The sequence below is a fragment of the Oncorhynchus tshawytscha genome, linkage group LG33, assembly GCF_018296145.1.
Source record: "Oncorhynchus tshawytscha isolate Ot180627B linkage group LG33, Otsh_v2.0, whole genome shotgun sequence".
NCBI lineage: Eukaryota > Metazoa > Chordata > Actinopteri > Salmoniformes > Salmonidae > Oncorhynchus > Oncorhynchus tshawytscha.
The window spans coordinates 23,457,001-23,477,394 of record NC_056461.1 but is presented as its reverse complement, the minus strand read 5'-3'; the positions used below and the strand labels follow the sequence as shown (position 1 = coordinate 23,477,394).

Sequence of the window (20,394 nt, the reverse complement as noted above, 5' to 3'; positions counted from 1 at the left end):
ACCCCTCTTCACCCCCTGTGTCCCTTCAGCCTCTGCGCAGCTCGCAGTGTTTGGAAGTTAATTACAAGCAAATAACCTAAAGCCTACGGTTCCCTGAACAACACAGCAGCAGCATTGAGGAAGGTGCTCTAAGCTCTAAGCTGTTGTGTTTCCCCCCCTCTAACCCTCCACCGGTCCTTAATTCAGACCAGCTGTCTGCTTACGAGAGGTGACATGGCAGACAACAGCCAGCCCCCGGTCTGCAGACACATGCTGTTGTTTGTAAATCACCACTTAAGATAAAAGGAGGAAAGGAGAGACGAGGGGAGTCAGGCAGCAAGCAGAGCAATCTCATTGTGTGTGTGAGAGAGAGAGAGATCCCAAGGATGCAGGTTGGCTGCCCTAACCACCACACGAGAACAAGCTACGTGAGAAAGCTCCATTTGAAGGCACTTGCAGCCAGGGCAATAATTCAGGGCTGTAGAGAGAGGGAGGGAGGGAGGGAGGGAGGGAGGGAGGGAGGGAGGGAGGGAGGGAGGGAGGGGGGAGAGAGAGAGAGAGAGAGAGAGAGAGAGAGAGAGAGAGAGAGAGAGAGAGATGGGGCAGGAGAGAAAGAGAGAAAGAGAGAGAGAGAGATAGAGATGGGGCAGGAGAGAGAGCAGGGGAGAGAGAGAGAGAGAGAAAGAGAGAGATGGAGCAGGAGAGAGAGAGAGAGCGAGAGAGAGAGAGAGAGAGAGATGGGGCAGGAGGGAGCAGGAGAGAGAGAGAGAGAGAGAGAGAGGGGAGAGAATGAGAGAGAGAGAGAGAGAGAGAAAGCTTTGACTATGTACAGACTTAGTGAGCATAGCCTTGCTATTGAGAAAGGCCGCCGTAGACAGACATGGCTCTCAAGAGAAGACAGGCTATGTGCTCACTGCCCACAAAATGAGGTGGAAACTGAGCTGCACTTCCTAACCTCCTGCCCAATAATGTATGACCATATTAGAGAGACATATTTCCCTCAGATTACATAGATCCACAAAGAATCCACCATAATTTGCAAATAAATTCATTAAAAATCCTACAATGTGATTTTCTGGAATTTCTTTTCTCGTTTTGTCTGTCATAGTTGAAATGTACCTATGGTGAAAATTACAGGCCTCTCTTGTCTTTTTAAGTGGGAGAACTTGCACAATTGGTGGCTGACTAAATACTTTTTTTGCCCCACTGTATCTACTGGGTGGAATTCCACAGTGTGCCATCACAGCAGCAAGATTTATAGTTTTGAAACTTCTGTAGATGTAATGTTTACTGTTAATTTTTATTGTTTATTTCACTTTTGTATATTATCTACTTCACTTGCTTTGGCAATGTTAACACATGTTTCCCATGCCAATAAAGCCCCTTGAATTGAATTGAGTTGAATTGAGAGAGAGCATGAGAGAGCATTAGCCACAGCCAGGCTGGGAGTACAGGCAGGCACCAACCATAGCACCAACCTCACCTTTACACCAGACACACACAGCCAGGCTGGGAGTAGAGAGAGGTCCTAACCATAACAACCAACCTCAGCCTTAGACCGAAACACACAGTCAAGATGGAAGAGAGAGGGCCCCAACCATATCCTACCAACCCCAAACCCAGGTTTATAGCTATAAACACACAGTCAGGCTAGCTGGAACAGAGAGACAGAGAGACCCCAAGCCTAACCCCAAACCCAACAGTAACCTCAGCCACCTAAGAGCAGCCCACTCTTGCTGCAGAGTGATGTCACACTTCCTCTTTCTCTCTAACCTCATGGTCATCCTGCAGAGGAGAGTACCTGCAGCATCTCTCGGACTACACATGGCTGCTTCAGTTCATCAGTTGAAAATAGCCCATACCTGTAAATCTTTACATTGATATGAATAAATGGCATCTCAACAAGCCAAAAACATCGATGTTGCTTCTCAACAGAACGGTCCATATTCTGCTCCTGTGTATTGTAAACGCAGCTCATGAAAGGCCTATTCAGGGCGAAGGGGTGACCCCATTTGGCCTCTCAGGATTGGTCATGAAAAGTGAAGCTTTGGAACACGGCGCCCTAGCTGACTACCCCTGGTTTCCTCTCTGCCCGTCTGCCCCTCCCTATGTACACTGGATTCAACACACATTACAGCACATTTGGGGAACGGATGTTTCTTATTTGGCCACGGATCCCAAATGTGTTTATTTATTCAATCGAAACACATTCAGTAAACAGCTGCTTGGCTTCTTTTTCTTTTCTTTATTCTTCATCCCCGCTTTGTTTTGTGAAAATTAGCATAAATTAGAGCTCAAATCGGGCAGGAAGGAGTGAGCATCTGTGAGACATTTTGCGGGTCGAGTCCTGTGCGAGGTTCAAAACACCATCGTTTACTGGATGCTGGTGAGTGCCTGACGTGTGAGGTAATGTCCTGTCACAGAGGAGAAATGGCTCCACGGCCCCACCCTTACAGCCATGCGCACAGTCCCATTGGCCACTGAGCTAATAACGGGGCTTATACGGCCACGCTCCAGCCTCCACATGCTCAGCGAGTAAGCTGAGGGCAAAGCAATAGTGTGGTCCACCTACTCCCCTGATCTCATCTGTCAAGACCTAAGCAGTGGCTGGTGCTGAGACCACAGAAGCAGGGTTGGTGGGTGCACCAGTGGCAGTCCAACCAGCCGATCGCAGATTGATTCAGATGGCAAGGGATTCCTCGGGCCTGGCTTTTTCTGTCAAAATTCCACCCTCACATCAATGTCCTTCACTCAACGGGTCCAATACTACGTGTCAACAGCTCAAAATGTAAATGGGGGCTGCTGATACCTCCAGAATCCGACCTGATGGGGTTACCAGATGGTCCCCTTAATGATAATTGAAACGGGAGAATGCCGGAACGTCATTCGTTTTTCATTTTATGTTACCACATGCTTATGTCACTGTCTGCGAGCCTGATGAGGAGTGTGGTTTGGAATGGGTTTATAGCGCGAGGGAAACATGGTCTTCCTTGTAGCTCCTCGGTGAGAGAACAGCACGGAGCTGTCAGCTACAGCTGGTGTGTGTAGCTGCCTGCATACGCTGCACTTCTGGGACTCGGAACAAAACTACTCCGGTGATTGTTTCCGGGTTTTTACTAGCCATACACTCTTTTCTACTCCTCCTCTTCTCTCATGTTCTTCTCTCCTGCTCTTCTAGTTATGGTGAGTTACCTGAAGGGCTGCGCTGTCTTAGATTCCTGCGAGACGGAAGCTCTATCTCTAGCTTCCATAACTCCATGCCAGTGCACATATATTTGTGTGATGTGTTAAATGCTTTGGGTTACAGCGTCCTATCCAGGTGATTATTTGTGGCGTCATCGGACTGCTCCTAAAGTTATCCTGTAGTCTGCCTGGGATCCATTATTGAAAGACTGGGGTTCTCTAGGGCTCTGGACCGGGGGTTCGTGTCAGAGATTGCTGGGCAGCATCCATCCCCTGAGAAACCACCTGGCTCAACATTAAATGGTTTACTGTAATATGCGCTGCTGGTTGCTAGCTCTGATCCAAATTCCCCAATGAAATACCCCCCCCAGATTTAACCCAGCTAAAATAATTATCCCATGGTGTTACTGTGTGTGAACATTATGTTCCTCTGCACAAAGTCAGGAGTGATATATGGAATCCTCGGGGACCACCACTATAATCCTGCATGAAGCACGGTCGACCGTAGCTGCTGCTGCTGGACGGACTAACTGTGTGGGCAGTGTGTGTGTGTGTGTGTGTGTGTGTGTGTGTGTGTGTGTGTGGGGGGGGTGTCCGGTCTGTGTGTGTATGTCTAAGGAGGCTGCCGAGGGGAGAATACTCTCATGATAATGTTTAGAATGGCACAAATAGAATCAAACACATGGTAACCATGTGTTCAATGTACAGTATTTGATACCATTCCACTTATTCAGCTCCAGTCCTTAACACGAGCCCTTTCTCCCCAATTAGGTGCCACCAACCTCCTGTGGCGTATGTGTGTGTGTGTGTGTGTGTGTGTGTGTGTGTGTGTGTGTGTGTGTGTGTGTGTGTGTGTGTGTGTGTGCGTGTGTGTGTGCATAGATTTGTGTGTTCCATGGGAAAGCAAGGACATATACGTTAAGGAGCTTGCAAAAGCAGCCCCTCAACACTGGTCTTGTATATGCATCGAGTTATGACATAAACATTGTACAACAAAAGATGAAGCTAGCAGTAGAGATGAATTGGCCAAGAAAGACATTTAAAAAGTTCAAGGATGCAGATGTGGGTCACAGGAGGTTGGTGGCACCTTAATTGGCGAGGATGGGCTTGTGGTAATGGCTGGAGTGGAATGAGTGGAATGGTATTAAATACATCAAACACATGGTTTCCATCTGAGTGAGTCTCAGTCTTAAATCATTTTCCACACGTGGTCTGTGCCTGTATTTAGTTTTCATGCTAGTGAGGGCCGAGAATCCACTCTCACATAGGTACGTGGTTGCAAAGGGCATCAGTGTCTTAACAGCGCGATTTGCCAAGGCAGGATACTCTGAGTGCAGACCAATCCAGAAATCTGGCAGTGGCTTCTGATTAAATATGAAAGGGATAACGAAACCAGTTGTTTGTGTCATCCGTTTCGGGAAAGCACCTGTGTAATTGCGCACCAAACACACCCAGGTGCTTTGCTATATCACATTTGACATTGTCCGTAAGCTTGAGTTCATTTGCACACAAAAAAATCATACAATGATGGAAATACTTGTGTTTTATACTTGTTACTGCAGACAGAGAAGAGCTCCAACTTCTTAATCATAGCCTCAATTTTGTCCCGCACATTGAATATAGTTGCGGAGAGTCCCTGTAATCCTAGCTTCAGATGATTCAGGCGAGAAAAAACATCACCCAGATAGGCCAGTCGTGTGAGGAACTCGTCATCATGCAAGCGGTCAGACAAGTGAAAATTATGGTCAGTAAAGAAAACTTTAAGCTCGTCTCTCAATTAAAAAAAACGTGTCAATACTTTGCCCCTCGATAACCAGCGCACTTCTGTATGTTGTAAAAGCGTTACATGGTCGCTGCTCATATCATTGCATAGTGCAGAAAATACACAAGAGTTCAGGGGCCTTGCTTTAACCAAGTTAACCATTTTCACTGTAGTGTCCAAAAAGTCTTTCAAGCTGTCAGGCATTCCCTTGGCAGCAAGGGTCTCTCGGTGGATGCTGCAGTGTACCCAAGTGGCGTCGGGAGCAACTGCTCTCAAGCGTGTTACCACTCCACTATGTCTCCCTGTCATGGCTTTTGCGCCATCAGTACAGATACCAACACATCTTGACCAACAAAGTCCATTTGATGTCACAAAGCTGTCCAGTACTTTAAAAATATCCTCTCCTGATGTCCTGGTTTCCAGAAGAGGATGTATTCCTTAATTGACCCCCCCCTCATAAATGTAATGGACACAAACCAGGAGCTGTGTCAGGCCCGCCACGTCTGTTGACTCATCCAGCCATAACACATAGAATTCACTGGCTTGTATGCAAAGCAGTAATTGTTTTAAAACATCTCCTGCCATGTCAATGATGCGTCATGAAACAGTGTTGTTTGATGAAGACATTGTCTGTATAGTTTTTTGGGCCTTTTCCCCAACCATTGTCCCAGCCATATCCGCTTCAGCAGGAAGAATTAAGTCTGCAAGAGTGAAGGTTTCATTGAGTTGTGAGATAGTACTTTTGCACATATAACACACTGTGGCTGAGGAAAGGCACTACTCCCAATATAAGTGAAGCCCAAATCAATATAGTTCTCGTCATATTTGCGCCTCTTCGATTGTCCAACGTCCCTGTCTGTTGTTCGGTGCTTTCCCGGGTAAGGGTGCAGTAGCTCTTCATCTGCATCAGATTCACAACTGTCAGTGTCCATGCTAGCTGGGCTAACAACAAATGTAGGATTGCTGATACTAGCGTTGGATGTGCTCGTGGAAGCAGAACAACTTGTGTCGTCGACAGGTGCAGGTGTAGTACTGCTGGCAGTAGCAGTAATAGCAGTAGAGCTGGTACGTGTCTCTATGGATGCGAGCCTTACTTTTTTTAACCATTTATCAATTTTCGAGCAAACTGAATGAGCAGCAGCTACATTTGGCTACATACTACTAGCGCGTTACTGGAATTCCCGTGAGAGAGTAACGGTTAATGTTATTGGATGTTATTTGACTAGGCTACCTGTATTTGACATTGTTTTGTTATTTTGCTGAACACTAGATGGTTTAATTGACATTATTGGCAGTGAAACGAGGCTACTCACGCGAGAGAAAAACCTCACCCAAATGTATAGCCCCTTTGGAAAATAAAAATGGACTGTTTGAAAATCTGAAAAAAATAAATACATCTGAATCACATTTTTATTTGGCGTACCCTCGACGGCATTCCTGTTTAGGAATACCTGGTATAAAATGTCATTGTATGCTGTAGCGTTAAGATTTCCCTTCATTGGAACTAAAGGGTCTAGCGCAAAAAATGAAAAACAGCCCCAGACCATTATTCCTCCTCCACCAAACTTTACAGTTTGCACTATGCATTGGAGCAGGTAGCGTTTTCCTGGCCAGATGGTGAAGCGTGATTCATCACTCCAGAAAAAGCATTTCCACAGCTCCAGAGTCCAATGGTGGTGAGCTTTACACCACTTTAGCCAACACCTGGCATTGATCATGGTGATCTTAGGCTTGTGTGCAGCTGCTCAGCCATGGAAACCCATTTCATGAAGCTCCCAACGAACAGTTGTGCTGACGTTGCTTCCAGAGGCAGTTTGGAACTCGGTAGTGAGTGTTGCAACCGAGGAGAGACTATTTTTATGCGCTATGCACTTCAGCACTCGGCGGTCCTGTTCTGTGAGCTTGTGTGGCTGTGTGCTCTGCAATTGGTGTGGCTGAAATAGCCGAATCCACTTATTTGAAGGGGTGTACACATACTTTGGCCATGTAGTGTATGTGCGTGTCTAAAGTGTTACACTTCCCAGTGTTACTGGGTTCAGACATCATTCGCTAGGATCAAATTGATAGCAGACATAATCCATTAACAAACTGTCTGAGGTCTTTAGGGAAGGGAACAGGGCTAGTGACGAAAGCACAGCACACAGTACAAAGAAACACTGTCTGCCTTCTTCCTCTCCTCTCTGTCTGTCTGTTTCTCTTTCTCTTCCTCTCTTTCTCACTGTCTGTCTTTGTCTCACATTCTTTTTCTGTACCTCATTCTCTTTGTTATTCCTTCATCTTTCATTCTCACACACTCACTCTGTCTCTCTCTCTCTGTCTCTCTGTGTCTGACTCTCCCCCTCTCTCTCTCTCTCTCTCTGTCCCTCCATCTCGTGTGCCCTTTGCACATTCTCAGGGTGCAAGACATCTCAGTGGAGTGTCACTTTCACATTCATTCTGGATGCAGTAAGTTCCCCTCCTGCACAATCGGCACACTGTGCAACCGACATGATAAAACTGATGGAGAGAAGAAAAGAACTAGGAAAGAAAATCAAACAGAACGTGGGCCCCTGCCCTCCAACAGCCTGCGGGAGCTATAAAAGTCAACAGGCGGACCCGGTAGCCATGCTCAGTGGCCCTCTGATAGATGCGTGTCACTCTTGGCAAGGGAATGGCTGATTTCTTTCCGTGGGGAAAAAGAATGCAGGCTACTCAGCTCTCAGCTGTTACGCACAGTGGCGGTGTATATTTTTGTTCCTAAGTACAAGGCTTTACATGCTGCGTTATATCATTTCTCTGCCCGTTTGGGCCCGACGGCCAGACTGATAGACAGTGTATGCATCTACAGGGGGAATGATTTTTTTCTTCATGTACTGTACTGTACTGTATGGCCCTGGTGCTGGGAGGGTGTTGCTCACCCAAAGGGAGGGAGGAAGCTGACAGAGTTTATCTCAGTGTGGCAGATGTGTGGATGAGAAGGATCCACCATTGACTTGCTTGGCAAAGTTTGCCCTTAACTTCCTCTATGAAGTTAATCTAATTCCACTGTATCTGTTCAGGTGCAGACATGCAGAATGTTACGTGGCCCGACACCACCCGAACATGGTGGAGGATACAACAAGTGTGGAAGAAAACAACAACAAGAGTGTTTGGAGCCAGGAGCCTTCCACAGTTACCCACGCTAACTGACACCCAACATATTTCTATATCGTGAAGCTGTACCTCATAGGGGGAATGCACTCCTATTGGTTTACCCCACTGCCATCCAATAGCCGGAAAAGAAATGATGCACTTACGAAACTGATGAAGATTCAAGACATTCAAGTCCCTAGACCTTGAGCAAACTACAACAAAAAACAATTTTAAGAGCTCTGTGTAGCTGCCTCACACTTTTTGGCAACCCAGAGTGGCATTCAGGACCCCCCCCCAACCCCCCTCGTATGCACCAGCTCCATGTTGCCGGCCTATGAATGTGCGACAGCAGCGTCTGACAGCAGCGTCTGACAGGAGGTCCCTCTCAAGGATGTACTCTCGGTGGTCTAAGATTCTGAGAGCTTCTCTGAGAGCTTCTCATTATCATCAATATTGATTATAATGACAGTCGATGGGGATACCGGTGACTTCTATGGAGCAGTTGCCAACATTGACAGGGATGCGGCCTTGGGGGATGGGAGGCATAGCAGTGGAACTGTTTAAGGATGTGGATGACGCTGGCTCTGACACTTCATCAGCCCAATCGTCCACTCTCTTGGCCTCTCTGCGCCTCAAAATGTTGTGGCTCATTAATGGGACCACCAATCGACTTGGGAACCCCCCCCCCTCTGCCTCACCAGCCATGGAAACAGACCGCTTGGCTTCCACCATAACTCTCGCTCAACAGTTATGTGGAGGGCTCCTGGGGCTCGCCTTTGATGGCAAAAGCGCTCTCCAAGTCTTACGCGACATTCACTAGGGTGGAAGGATGGCAGGGGGCTATCGCCCACAGCATCCCTCATCCATGGCCACTTACCTCATTCTGAGTACAAGTTATTGGAACATCATGAAGCCCTCTCTGCCCATGCTGAAGAATCGTTTCACGGTGCAGATGGCAGAGACAAGCTACACCAGGGGTAGGCAACCCAGGTCTTCCAGCCAAGGTTGCCTACCCCTGAGTTACATGCTCGGTGCACAGGCTGTGCCATCGCAGCCATTAACGAGGTTGACAAAACCCTTCTGCTCAAAGCCCCCAAGCTACTAAGCATTTTGGTTAGTTGGAGGAGGAGAAGTAGCAGCTGTCCAGACACCTGCCTCTGGCCAAAGTGTCGGTGCCCCACCAACAGTCGGCTCTCTCTGCTTCTATCTCAATGAACGCCCGGCCTGGATCTGTGGCATATCGTCGAGCCATCAAACGGCATCCCCCGGTGCATCTGTGACAGCCTCCATGTCTACACCAAGGCCAGTGGCTGCCACGTCTGCCCAGCAGCCCAGAACGAGCCCTGAGGTTTCCAGATGCGACTCTGCATCTAACTGGATGCGGAGGGAGCGTAACGAGGATTTGATGACCAGTTGTTCTGTCGTTCAGCCTCTTTCTGTTGTCCAACCCCTCTCTGTGATTTATCGTCTACTGTTATCAGCATGATACAGGGTCATTGGGACTGTCCAAGACTTACGCTGGTAAGTGAGGTGTGTTCATGCACTGGTGCGACAAGAAGACCGTCTACCCTTTGCGTTGCTCTGTGGAGAGTGTTCTCTCTTTCCTGCAATTTCTCTTTGACAAGCAACGTGGTCCATCATTAAGGTGTAGGCCTCAGCAATTTCTGCCTATCATGAAGGCTTTGGTGGTGTGCCTGTTTTTAGCCACCCACTCGTGAATTGTTTTCTGTTGGAGGTGTGGCGGCTCTGTAGTGGGATTTGGCTTTGGTGCTTAAGGCTCTGTGGGCTGCCTTTCGAGCCATTTGCCCAGATCCTTTTGAAGATCCTGTCCTTGAAGACACCATTGTTGCTTGCCCTGAGAGCTGCCAAGCGGGTCAGTGATTTTTGAGCTCTGTCGACACGAACCGACTGCCTTGCCATTAATGGCGATCTGAACAGGGCGGTGTTGAGTCCTACTCCAGTGTTCACACCTAAGACTTTCAGCTCCTATAGATGGCAGATATTTGAGCTGTGGGATTCTCCACTCCCCCATATGCTAGGGAATGAGAGGTGTGGCTCCATCACCTGTACCCTTTCTGAGCTTTGGTGCGGTTAGTGGAATGCTGTTTGTGTGCTATGCTATTTGTGTGCTATGGCGCTGCTGCGCCTGGTCAGACACTTTCCAAGCAGCAGTTGTTTTTCACTGGCTTTGTGACGGCATTAAGATAGCTTATGAGACCGCGGCGCGTCCCTTACCTTCTGGCATCAAGACCCACTCGTGGAGTCGTGGTCTCCTCTGCCCTTTTAGCGGGTGTGGGGGTTGAGGATATTTGTGCGGCAGCGCCGTGGTCGACGATATAGAACAATAGCGCCGTGGTTCACGATATAGAACAATAGTTACTGGGTATGTACTCCAGTTCTATGAGGGAAGTGGAGCCCTATAGGGCTTCAGTCCCTTCCGGGCTCCCAGGGTCTCGCTTAGACTTTTCAAGAGGCTGAGTAAGGGGATGTGCTCCAATATATAGGGACAACAGTGTCCCATTGGCTGGAGCTCGTGAAGATTTTTTTTATCTGGCTGTTGGCTGCTTAAGCAGCATGGTAAACTGCTTCACTCATAGAACTGGAGTTAGATACCCAGTAACTACAGTATCGTTGCCCATGATGCACTTGGCCTGCTAGCATGTGAGCGGCCCTTTACCTTGTTTACCACTGATGACCCAGATCAGAAGGGTCCATGGTTCCATGCACTCTTCTCCAAACTTGTTCCCATGATCACACAGCTCCAAGCCATGACATGTCAAGTTCAGCCTCACAGAGTAGATAGTACATACTCTACCATTGTAGGTTTCTGCTGAACCTGTTATGTCTACACTTTGTAGTAAAAATGAATGTAATGAAAGAAAACAATAAAATCTATGTATAAGCAAGGCAGCAATAGAAGCTGTAATAGAAGCTGTTACACCTGTGTTACACCTGTGTTACACCTGTGTTACACCTGTGTTGCACCTAACCTTTCCTACCTATATGTGTAACTGTATAGTTAAGGGCAAACAACATTGCTATAGTACAGTAGCAACGCACTGCAGGGAGCAGAACTACACAATACGCCCAATCAGACTTGAAGTGGAGGGAAATGTTAACGAGCAAACTCGATTCGGTGGAAGTTGCTTCTGGTACCAATAAACCTTAGCTGCTCTGGTTACGGTAGACAGGAATTCATCTCCTTTGCCCTTGTTTGGGGGGGGGGAGAAAGAGGAGAAGGCAGGGGGATATTGTGTGTGGGGCGTGTGTTCCATACAAAGGGGAAGCTGGGTACTGTAATTTTGGGAGACGGCTTTATTGTCATCTTGACTGTGGGAGATATTATCTCTGAGAGCACAGGCCGGGATCAAAGAGAATGTGTGCGTGCCAAGTCTGAGAAGTTTGAGGGAAGTCGGACAGGTTGGAGAGGCCTGTGCTGAAAAGTAGGCATTACTGTTAAAATCAATAGTAAAGGCATGAGCTGAACCCAGCTGAACCCAGCATTTTTCATCCGAGGGTTTTGAAACACTGAAACCGCAGGCACAAGGTCCTTAACTCAGGATGAACTGGGGAAGGGTACCAAAAAATGGGAGGTGACCAAGAACCCGATGGTCAGACTGACAGAGCTCTAGAGTTCTTCTGAATGCTAAGCGTCACGTGAAGCATGGTGGTGGCAGCATCATGACGTTTTTCAGCGGCAGGGACTGGGAGACTAGTCAGGATCGAGGGAAAGATGAATGGAGCAAAGTACAGAGAGATCTTTGATGAAAACCTGCTCCAAAGCGCACAGGACCTCAAACTGGGGCGAAGGTTAAGTAAAAATTACTGACCTCTACATGCTTTGTAAGTAGGAAAACCTGCAAAATCGGCAGTGTATCAAATACTTGTTCTCACTGTAAACCTGATCAAACATTTCTGGAGAGACCTGAAAATAGCTGTGCAGCGACACTCGCCATCCAACCTGACAGAGCTTGAGAGGATCTACAGAGAAAAATGGGAGACACTCCCCAAATACAGGTGTGCCAAGCTTGTAGCATCATACCCAATAAGATTCAAGGCTGTAATCGCTGCCATGGGTTCTTCAACAAAGTACTGAGCAAAGGGTTGCTTTGTCATTATGGGGTATTTTGTGTAGATTGATAAGGAAAACAATGAATTTAATCAATTTTAGAATAAGGCTGTAACATAACAAAATTTGGAAAAAGTCAAGCTGTCTGAATACTTTCCGAATGCACTGTACATACTTATAATATAACTGTTCCCCGGGCGCCAAAGACGTGGATGTCTATTAAGGCAGCCGCCCTCACCTCTCACTCAGAGGGGTTGGGTTAAATGCAGATGACACATTTCAGTTGAGTACATTCAGTTGGACAACTGACTAGATACCCCCCTTTCCCTTTCCCTAATACTAATAATACAAAACGTCAGGTACATATCAGCCCATATGTCCTGTATTATGTCCAATCATATAACACATTAATAATCCCTGCGTCCAAACAAATGACGCGTTAATAATCCCTTCCTCCAATCAAATAACAGTGTATTAATCATTCAATAAAATAACGCTGTGGTAATGCCCTGTAGAACAGAGAGACGTTGAGTAGGGAAGAACCTGAGTTGTTCAGTTGTTCTCTGTGCCGTGTGCTTTTGGCACTCAGTGATTCCCTGTGTCCCGCGACAGCAACAGATCAATTGTCCCAGAGTCTCTGAGTGGACTCAATGACATCTTCCCCTGTCCTCCGTAAGCATTACATTAATGTAAGCTATAAACTTCGCCTTAGACAACAGAGAGCCTTCTCTTCACAACAGCCCGGGCCAAAAATGAATCATGTAACCTTTTCAAGAGCTTTCAAGTGAGAGTGTGTGTGTGTGTGTGTGTGTGTGTGTGTGTGCGTGTCGTGTGTGTGTGCGTGCGTGCATGCAGGTGTAGCCTATACAGTAGGCAGCCTTGTAGTTTGGAAGTGATAACATCTCTCAAGCTGACCCAGGGCACTGTGTCTTCTTCACAGTAGAAATAATGTATGTATGGATCACATGTGTGCTGCTTGATGGCTCATCTGGGAAAATACTTGATGCAACTACATTGGTGGCAACACACTTGGTCTATAACACGCATCGAGCTGTGAACTCGTCAAGATAGTGTGAAATTTTACATCCCAAAAGGAGATCAATTTAGAACACTGTCTAGGCTAAATGACAGTCTCTGTCCAATAAATTGTTCTCTGAGTGGAATCAATGACATATTCCCCTGTCCTCTCTAAACATTACAATAATGAAAGCTATACACTTTGCCTTAGACAACAGAGCTCTCTCTTCACAACACCCCAGACCAAAAAGGATTCAGATAACCTTTTCAAGAGCATTTTGAGCTCAGTTTCCAACACAAAAAAAGAGAAACGCTGGAGATTAGAAAGTGCAATAAACGTCCCGAACGAAATTCTGACATCATGGTTGCCTTTCAAGGTGCAGTGTAAACATCCATTGCCTTTGTGACCTTACAAGCCCCTGAACACAGGCTCAGCTCACAGTAAGAGATAGACATGTATAAGTAGGTAAAGAATTGTACCAAAAAGATTCAACAAGGTCATGTGAGCTGGCATACACTTTCAATGGACTATTATCATCTTTCTGAACCACTTATTGAACACCATGTCAGTGTTAAAACAGCAGGAACACTATAGTCCTGTTCATTAGGCAGCTAAATGAGGGGGGGAAAAACTGAGTGAAACAATAAGATTCACTCATATTTCCAATAAGAAACACTCATTTTAGTTTTCTGTTGCATTAATAAAGTGTAAAAAAAAAACGATGCATTTGTGAACGCAATCTATCGTGTTGAGTTGTGTAGTGTAGATTAGGGAGGTAGATTAGGGATGTACTTTAGTGACGGCAGGGTAGCCGGCGGCCACCTCGGCTGGGCAGTAGAGACTCTCCTGGTGGGACACCAGTACGGTTGTGGCCCATTGGTCCAGGAACCCACTGGGGGTGTACAGGCCACAGTCCCTCACGCTGGTCTCCCGCTCAAAGTCCTCACACACTCCATCCCCGTCGTAGAAGTAACACATACTGGGCTCCTCTGGAGGGGGAGAAGAGAGAAGTGTGAAGTGATTCACGCTTAACATTTGACTCTTAAACTGTTTGGATTGTGTTGAGGAAAATTAACTTGTGTTTATGTGAATAAACTTGAAAACTGTTTGAAAACGGTTTGTGTTGATGTGAATTAATTTGTTAGACTGGGCCCAGATTACGCAATATATCTATCGTACTGTAGTTTATCCATTGCCTTTTAGTTATCAACTGCATTTGCAATGGTTTATTTTGCCTTGGTTCATTGTCTTGTCTTGTCTTGTTTTGGATGTTTAGGCCACACCCACTAATGTCCCACACCTGATGTTAATGATTATTGCTACTTTTAATGGAGTCAGTACACAGTTTGGTACAGAACACTCAATATGTGTTTAGAGGAAGCTAGGCATGCTATCTGTTTAGGAGAAAATATATTTGATTAGTTTAAATGGACCTTTTAGAGATGTTTGTATTTTATACTCTTTTAATCCCATTTCTTTTCAAATAAATATATACAGAACATTCCGTCTACTTTGTGGTTTTTAACCTCTGTTGTGCAAGGATATGTAAGCTGTTTCACAAGGAAGGAGAGGGGGAAGAGAGTTGAGTGAGGAATAGGTGAGAGAGAGGAGAGAGGGTTGAGGACATAAGAAGAGGAGATATAGAGTACCACAGTATGAGTCATAATACCCATAAAACCTAGCGGCCAAACAGGTAAATGGTTCCAATCATTTTTCCACCATTCAAAACCTACCTTCAAACTCAGTGCCCCTTTGCTTGACATCTTGGGAAAATCAAAAGAAATCAGCCAAGACCTCAGAAAAAAATTGTAGACATCCACAAGTCTGGTTCATCCTTGGGAGTAATTTCCAAACGCCTGAAGGTACCATGTTCATCTGTAAAAACAATAGTACGCAAGTATAAACACCATGGGACCACGCAGCCGCCATACCGCTCAGGAAGGGGACGCATTCTGTCTCCTAGAGATGAACGAACTTTGGTTTCGAAAAGTGCAAATCAATCCCAGAACAACAGCAAAGGACCTTGTGAAGATGCTGGAGGAAACAGGCACAAAAGTATCTATATCCACAATAAAACAAGTCCTATATCGACATAACCTGAAAGGCAGTTCAGCAAGGAAGAAGCCACTGCTCCAAAACCGCCATAAAAAAGCCAGACTACGGTTTGCAACTGCACATGGGGACAAAGATCATACTTTTTTGGGAAATGTCCTCTGGTCTGACGAAACAAAAATAGAACTGTTCGGCCATATAATGACCATCACTATATTTGGATGAAAAGGGGGAGGCTTGCAAACCGAAGAACACCATCCCTACCGTGAAGAACAGGGTGGTAGCATCATGTTGTGGGGGTGCTTTTCTGCAGGAGGGTCTGGTGCACTTCACAAAATAGATGGCATCATGAGGCAGGAAAATTATGTGGAAATATTGAAGCAACATCTCAAGACATCAGTCAGGAAATTAAAGCTTGGTTGCAAATGGGTCTTCTAAATGGACAATGACCCCAATCATACTTCCAAAGTTGAGGCAAAATGGCTTAAGGACAACAAAGTCAAGGTATTGGAGTGGCCATCACAAAGCCCTGACCTCAATCCTATAGAACATTTGAGGGCAGAACTGAAAAAGCGTGTCTGAGCAAGGAGGCCTATAAACCTGGCTCAGTTCCATCAGGAAGAATGGTCCAAAATTCACCCAACTTATTGTGGGAAGCTTGTGGAAGGCTACCCGAAACATTTGACCCAAGTTAAACAATTGAAAGGAATTGAAAGGCAATACTACAAAATACTAAATGAGTGTATGTAAACTTCTGAGCCACTGGGAATGTGATGAAATAAATAAAAGCTGAAATAAATAATTCTCTCTACTATTATTCTGACATTTCACATTCTTACAATAAAGTGGTGATCTTAACTGACCTAAGAAGGGAATTTTTACAAGGATTAAATGTTAGGAATTGTGAAAAACTGAGTTCAAATATATTTGGCTAAGGTGTATGTAAACTTAAATTCAACTGTACATGGTTATTAAAATGTCAAGCCAGAATAAGCCTACACGGGACAAATGAATGGTGTAACCATTCATTGGAACCATTTCCCTGTTTGACCGCTAGGGTTTATGGGTATTATGACACCTCCACTGTGGGGCTCTATAGAGCAGTAGGTGGAAATGATATGAAAGAAGGGAGGGAGAGAGAGGGAGGAGAGAGCAGCTGGGGTAGCAGCTGAAGAGCCACACTTTACAAGATTGAAATACAGTATACATACATGTATCACACTTTCATTGGCTGAACGTGTGTGTTAGAGAATGTGCTTTAAGGACTGGTAAGTGGTGGAGTCCATTATTGAAGAGGTATTTTACCTCAAGCACACAAAGCATAGATACATGACCACCAGTGAGTGGCAGACACTTCCCACAAGATACAACTCCATGACTCCACACCTTACCATATTTGCCGAGTTAAATAAAGGTTAAATAAAAAAAGAACAATAAATATAACTTTCTATAGCAGTATAATGTATCAACAGGATGAGTAGACTATGTTGCTACCATGCTGTGTCGCTAACATGCTGTGTTGCTACCATGCTGTGTTGTCAACACGTGACAACACAGCATGGTAGCAACACAACCTTAAAACAACATGGTAGCAACACAACATGGCAGCAGCACAACATGGTAGCAGCACAAAACATGGAACAAACATTATTGGGCACAGAGGGCAAGACGGTAGAGACAACAATACATCACGCACACCAGCCACAACAGTCAGTAAGTGTCCATGATTCAAAGACTCAATTATGGACACTCTTACTGACAGTTGTGGCTGCTTCGCGTGATGAATTTGTGTGCACTGGTCAACTCTAAGTGCTGTTACTGTGAAGTGGAAACTTCTAGGAGCAACAACAGCTCAGCCGTGAAGTGGTAGGCCACACAAACTCACAGAACGGGACCGCCAAGTACTGAAGCGTGTAAAGATCATCTGGAAGCAACGTCAACACAAGAACTGTTTGTCCGGAGTTCCATGAAATGGGTTTCCATGGCCGAGCAGCAGCACACAAGCCTAAGATCACCATGTGCAACGCCAAGTGTCGGCTGGAGTGGTGTAAAGCTCACTGCCACAGGACTCGAGCAGTGGAAATGTGTTATCTGGAGTGATGAATCACCCTTCACCATCTGGCAGTCAGACGGATGAATCTGGGTTTGGACAATGCCAGGAGAACGCTACCTGCTCGAATGTATAGTGCCAACTGTAACGTTTGGTGGAGGAGGAATAATGATCTGGGGCTGTTTTTCATGGTTCGGACTAGGCCCCTTAGTCCCAGTGAAGGGAAATCTTAACACTACAGCATACAATGACATTCTAGACATTTCTGTGCTTCCAACCTTGTGGCGACAGTTTGGGGAAGGCCCTACTTGTTTCAGCATGACAATGCCCCTGTGCACAAAGCCCTGACCTCAATCCCATCTAACACCTTTGGGAAGAATTGGAACACCGACTGCGAGCCATGCCCAATCGCCCAACATCAGTGCTCGACCTCACTAATGCTCTTGTGGCTGAATGGAAGCAAGTCCCAGCAGCAATGTTCCAACATCTAGTGGAAAGCCTTCCCAGAAGAGTAGAGGCTGTTATTGCAGCAAAGGGGGACCAACTCCGTATTTATGGCCATGATTTTGGAATGCGATGTTCGAGGAGCAGGTGTCCACATACTTTTGGTAATGTCATGTATCTCTCTCCCCTCCTCCCCTTCCCCTCTGACAGAGTCATGTAGTGTATCTCTCTCTCCTCCCCTCCTCCCCTCCTCCCCTTCCCCTCTGACAGTCATGTAGTGTATCTCTCTCCCCTCCTCCCCTTCCCCTCTGACAGAGTCATGTAGTGTATCTCTCTCTCCTCCCCTCCTCCCCTCCTCCCCTCCTCCCCTTCCCCTCTGACAGTCATGTAGTGTATCTCTCTCTCTCCTCCCCTCCTCCCCTCCTCCCCTTCCCCTCTGACAGAGTCATGTAGTGTATCTCTCTCCCCTCCCCTCCTCCCCTTCCCCTCTGACAGAGTCATGTAGTGTCTCTCTCTCCTCCCCTTCCCCTCTGACAGAGTCATGTAGTGTATCTCTCTCCCCTCCCCTCCTCCCCTTCCCCTCTGACAGAGTCATGTAGTGCATCTCTCCCCTCCCCTCCTCCCTTCCCCTCTGACAGAGTCATGTAGTGTATCTCTCTCCCCTCCTCCCCTACCCCTCTGACAGAGTCATGTAGTGTATCTCTCTCCCCTCCTCCCCTACCCCTCTGACAGAGTCATGTAGTGTATCTCTCTCCCCTCCCCTCCTCCCCTTCCCCTCTGACAGAGTCATGTAGTGTATCTCTCTCCCCTCCCCTCCTCCCCTTCCCCTCTGACAGAGTCATGTACTGTAGTGTACTGTATCTCTCTGAACTCTCAGCAGTTCTAGCCTCCCCTCACATTTCTCCCATCGTTGTTTTCATTGCGAATAACAAAAATGAGATGAATGCATAAATAAAGTAACACTTGAGGGATACACTCTCCTGCAGGGGAGGGCTTGAACAGAGTGCGGCCTCCAGGAGCGCAACAATATCTGATGAACTTGACAGATTAGGATTGCTTCTACTTTATTTATTTATTTATTTAGAGAGAGAGAGAGAGACGGGAGAGAGACCAGGCAGGATGATACACCAGTATGGCTTTTCCAGACATCCCACCCGGAGTTGGGGTTGGACCTAGGTCTTGGAACTGGGTTCGAGGAGGCTGGGTTGTGTCAGGGGTTCCAGTTAGGGGGAAGGCGGCATTTTGTGCCAAGTTGGCTGGTCTTCCTCAAAATTCCAGCACCCCAGCTCTGCTCTGCTTAGAGCTGTATACTCTGTTTTTGATGATGTTGAAACGAGGGGCTGCAGAGGGGGCATACAGAATCCACTCCCACCACTCCAAATGGATGCAGAGCAAGAAGGAGAGGGTGAGATGGAATGAGAGGTAGAGAGGGAGAGGGAGAGAGAAAAAGTGAGAGAATGAGTGAAAAAACAGAGACAAACAGAGAAAGAGAAAGACAGAGAGAGAGAAAGACAGAGAGAGAGAAAGACAGAGAGAGAGAAAGACAGAGAAAGAGAAAGACAGAGAAAGACAGAGAGAGAGAAAGAGAAGATGTGATTGAGTTCAGGAGGGAAACGACAATAAATTATGAACCAAAAGTAGCAATGTGCATACCCCGCCCACCTGAGTATCTCTCCTCTCCTTTTCAGACATCTATTTCCTATGGTTGAGGAGTGCAATCCACTTGTCACTTAAATCTTGCTGGTTTAATTGCCTTCATTTTACTTTGGCGACTCATTCCCACTATTGCTTGTAACATTAGTCTTTCCCCGTTAATGTAACGACCGTGGAAACTTTTGTAATGACCTGTCAAACACACTCCGGTAATGGCTCAAACACACTCCAGTAATTGCTCAATGGAATACATTGGTTTTCTGTTGCATCTATAAGAATGCTATGTTGAGGATTTAACGCACCGTCTCGACACTTACATCATAGGAAAGAGAAAAAAATATAACTTTATTTTGATGGGTGTTCATTTTCGGTGGAATTGAAAAAGTAATAATTTAATACAGTTGAAATGTTTACAAATTAGATGCGCTGACAAGAAAGCAACTTCCGAAAATGAACACTCGGATTATAGTGATATTATGGCTGATCTCGCAAACGATGTAATGTATGTATAGAGAGGCGTAATCTTTAGTGGGCATCCTTCTCTTGACACACTTGTTGAATTATGCAAGAGAACGTGAACTCAACAGTAATGAATAATTCATGAGGTAGTAGTCTAGACAGAGCAGGTGAGCAAAAGTTTTTGGTGGTTACAGCCCCTGTTCTACCATGATTCTATCCAACAAGGGAACCCAATCAACTTCCCTGCTCAGCCTATATACATTTCCTTTATTCCCATAAGGCATCAGGAGTGTACAGTATCTTCTCCCTAGCCTGAGGACACGTCAGGCTGAAACATTCTCTGTGTTAGTCCCTCGTCCAAGACAGACAGACAGACAGACAGACAGACAGACAGACAGACAGACAGACAGACAGACAGACAGACAGACAGACAGACAGACAGACAGACAGACAGACAGACAGACAGACAGACAGACAGACAGACAGACAGACAGACAGACAGACAGACAGACAGACAGACAGACAGACAGACAGACAGACAGACAGACAGACAGACAGAAGGTCCTGTCATTATAGTGTCTGATTTCCACAGAAACACTAGGAATATGTCAGGC

The 20,394-nt window shown here is 46.1% G+C and overlaps 1 protein-coding gene across 3 annotated transcripts in view; it reads right to left on the bottom strand.

Annotated features, from left to right (window-relative positions):
• The window catches only part of LOC112233499 (pappalysin-1), a 126,484-nt gene that overhangs the window by 51,532 nt on the left and 54,558 nt on the right, over nucleotides 1-20,394 (bottom strand). For all 3 annotated transcript variants that reach the window (XM_042311198.1, XM_042311199.1, XM_042311200.1), the window contains exon 10: nucleotides 13,915-14,111. In XM_042311198.1, coding sequence (XP_042167132.1) covers nucleotides 13,915-14,111 — 197 coding nt within the window. The remainder of the gene's footprint in view (nucleotides 1-13,914; nucleotides 14,112-20,394) is intronic.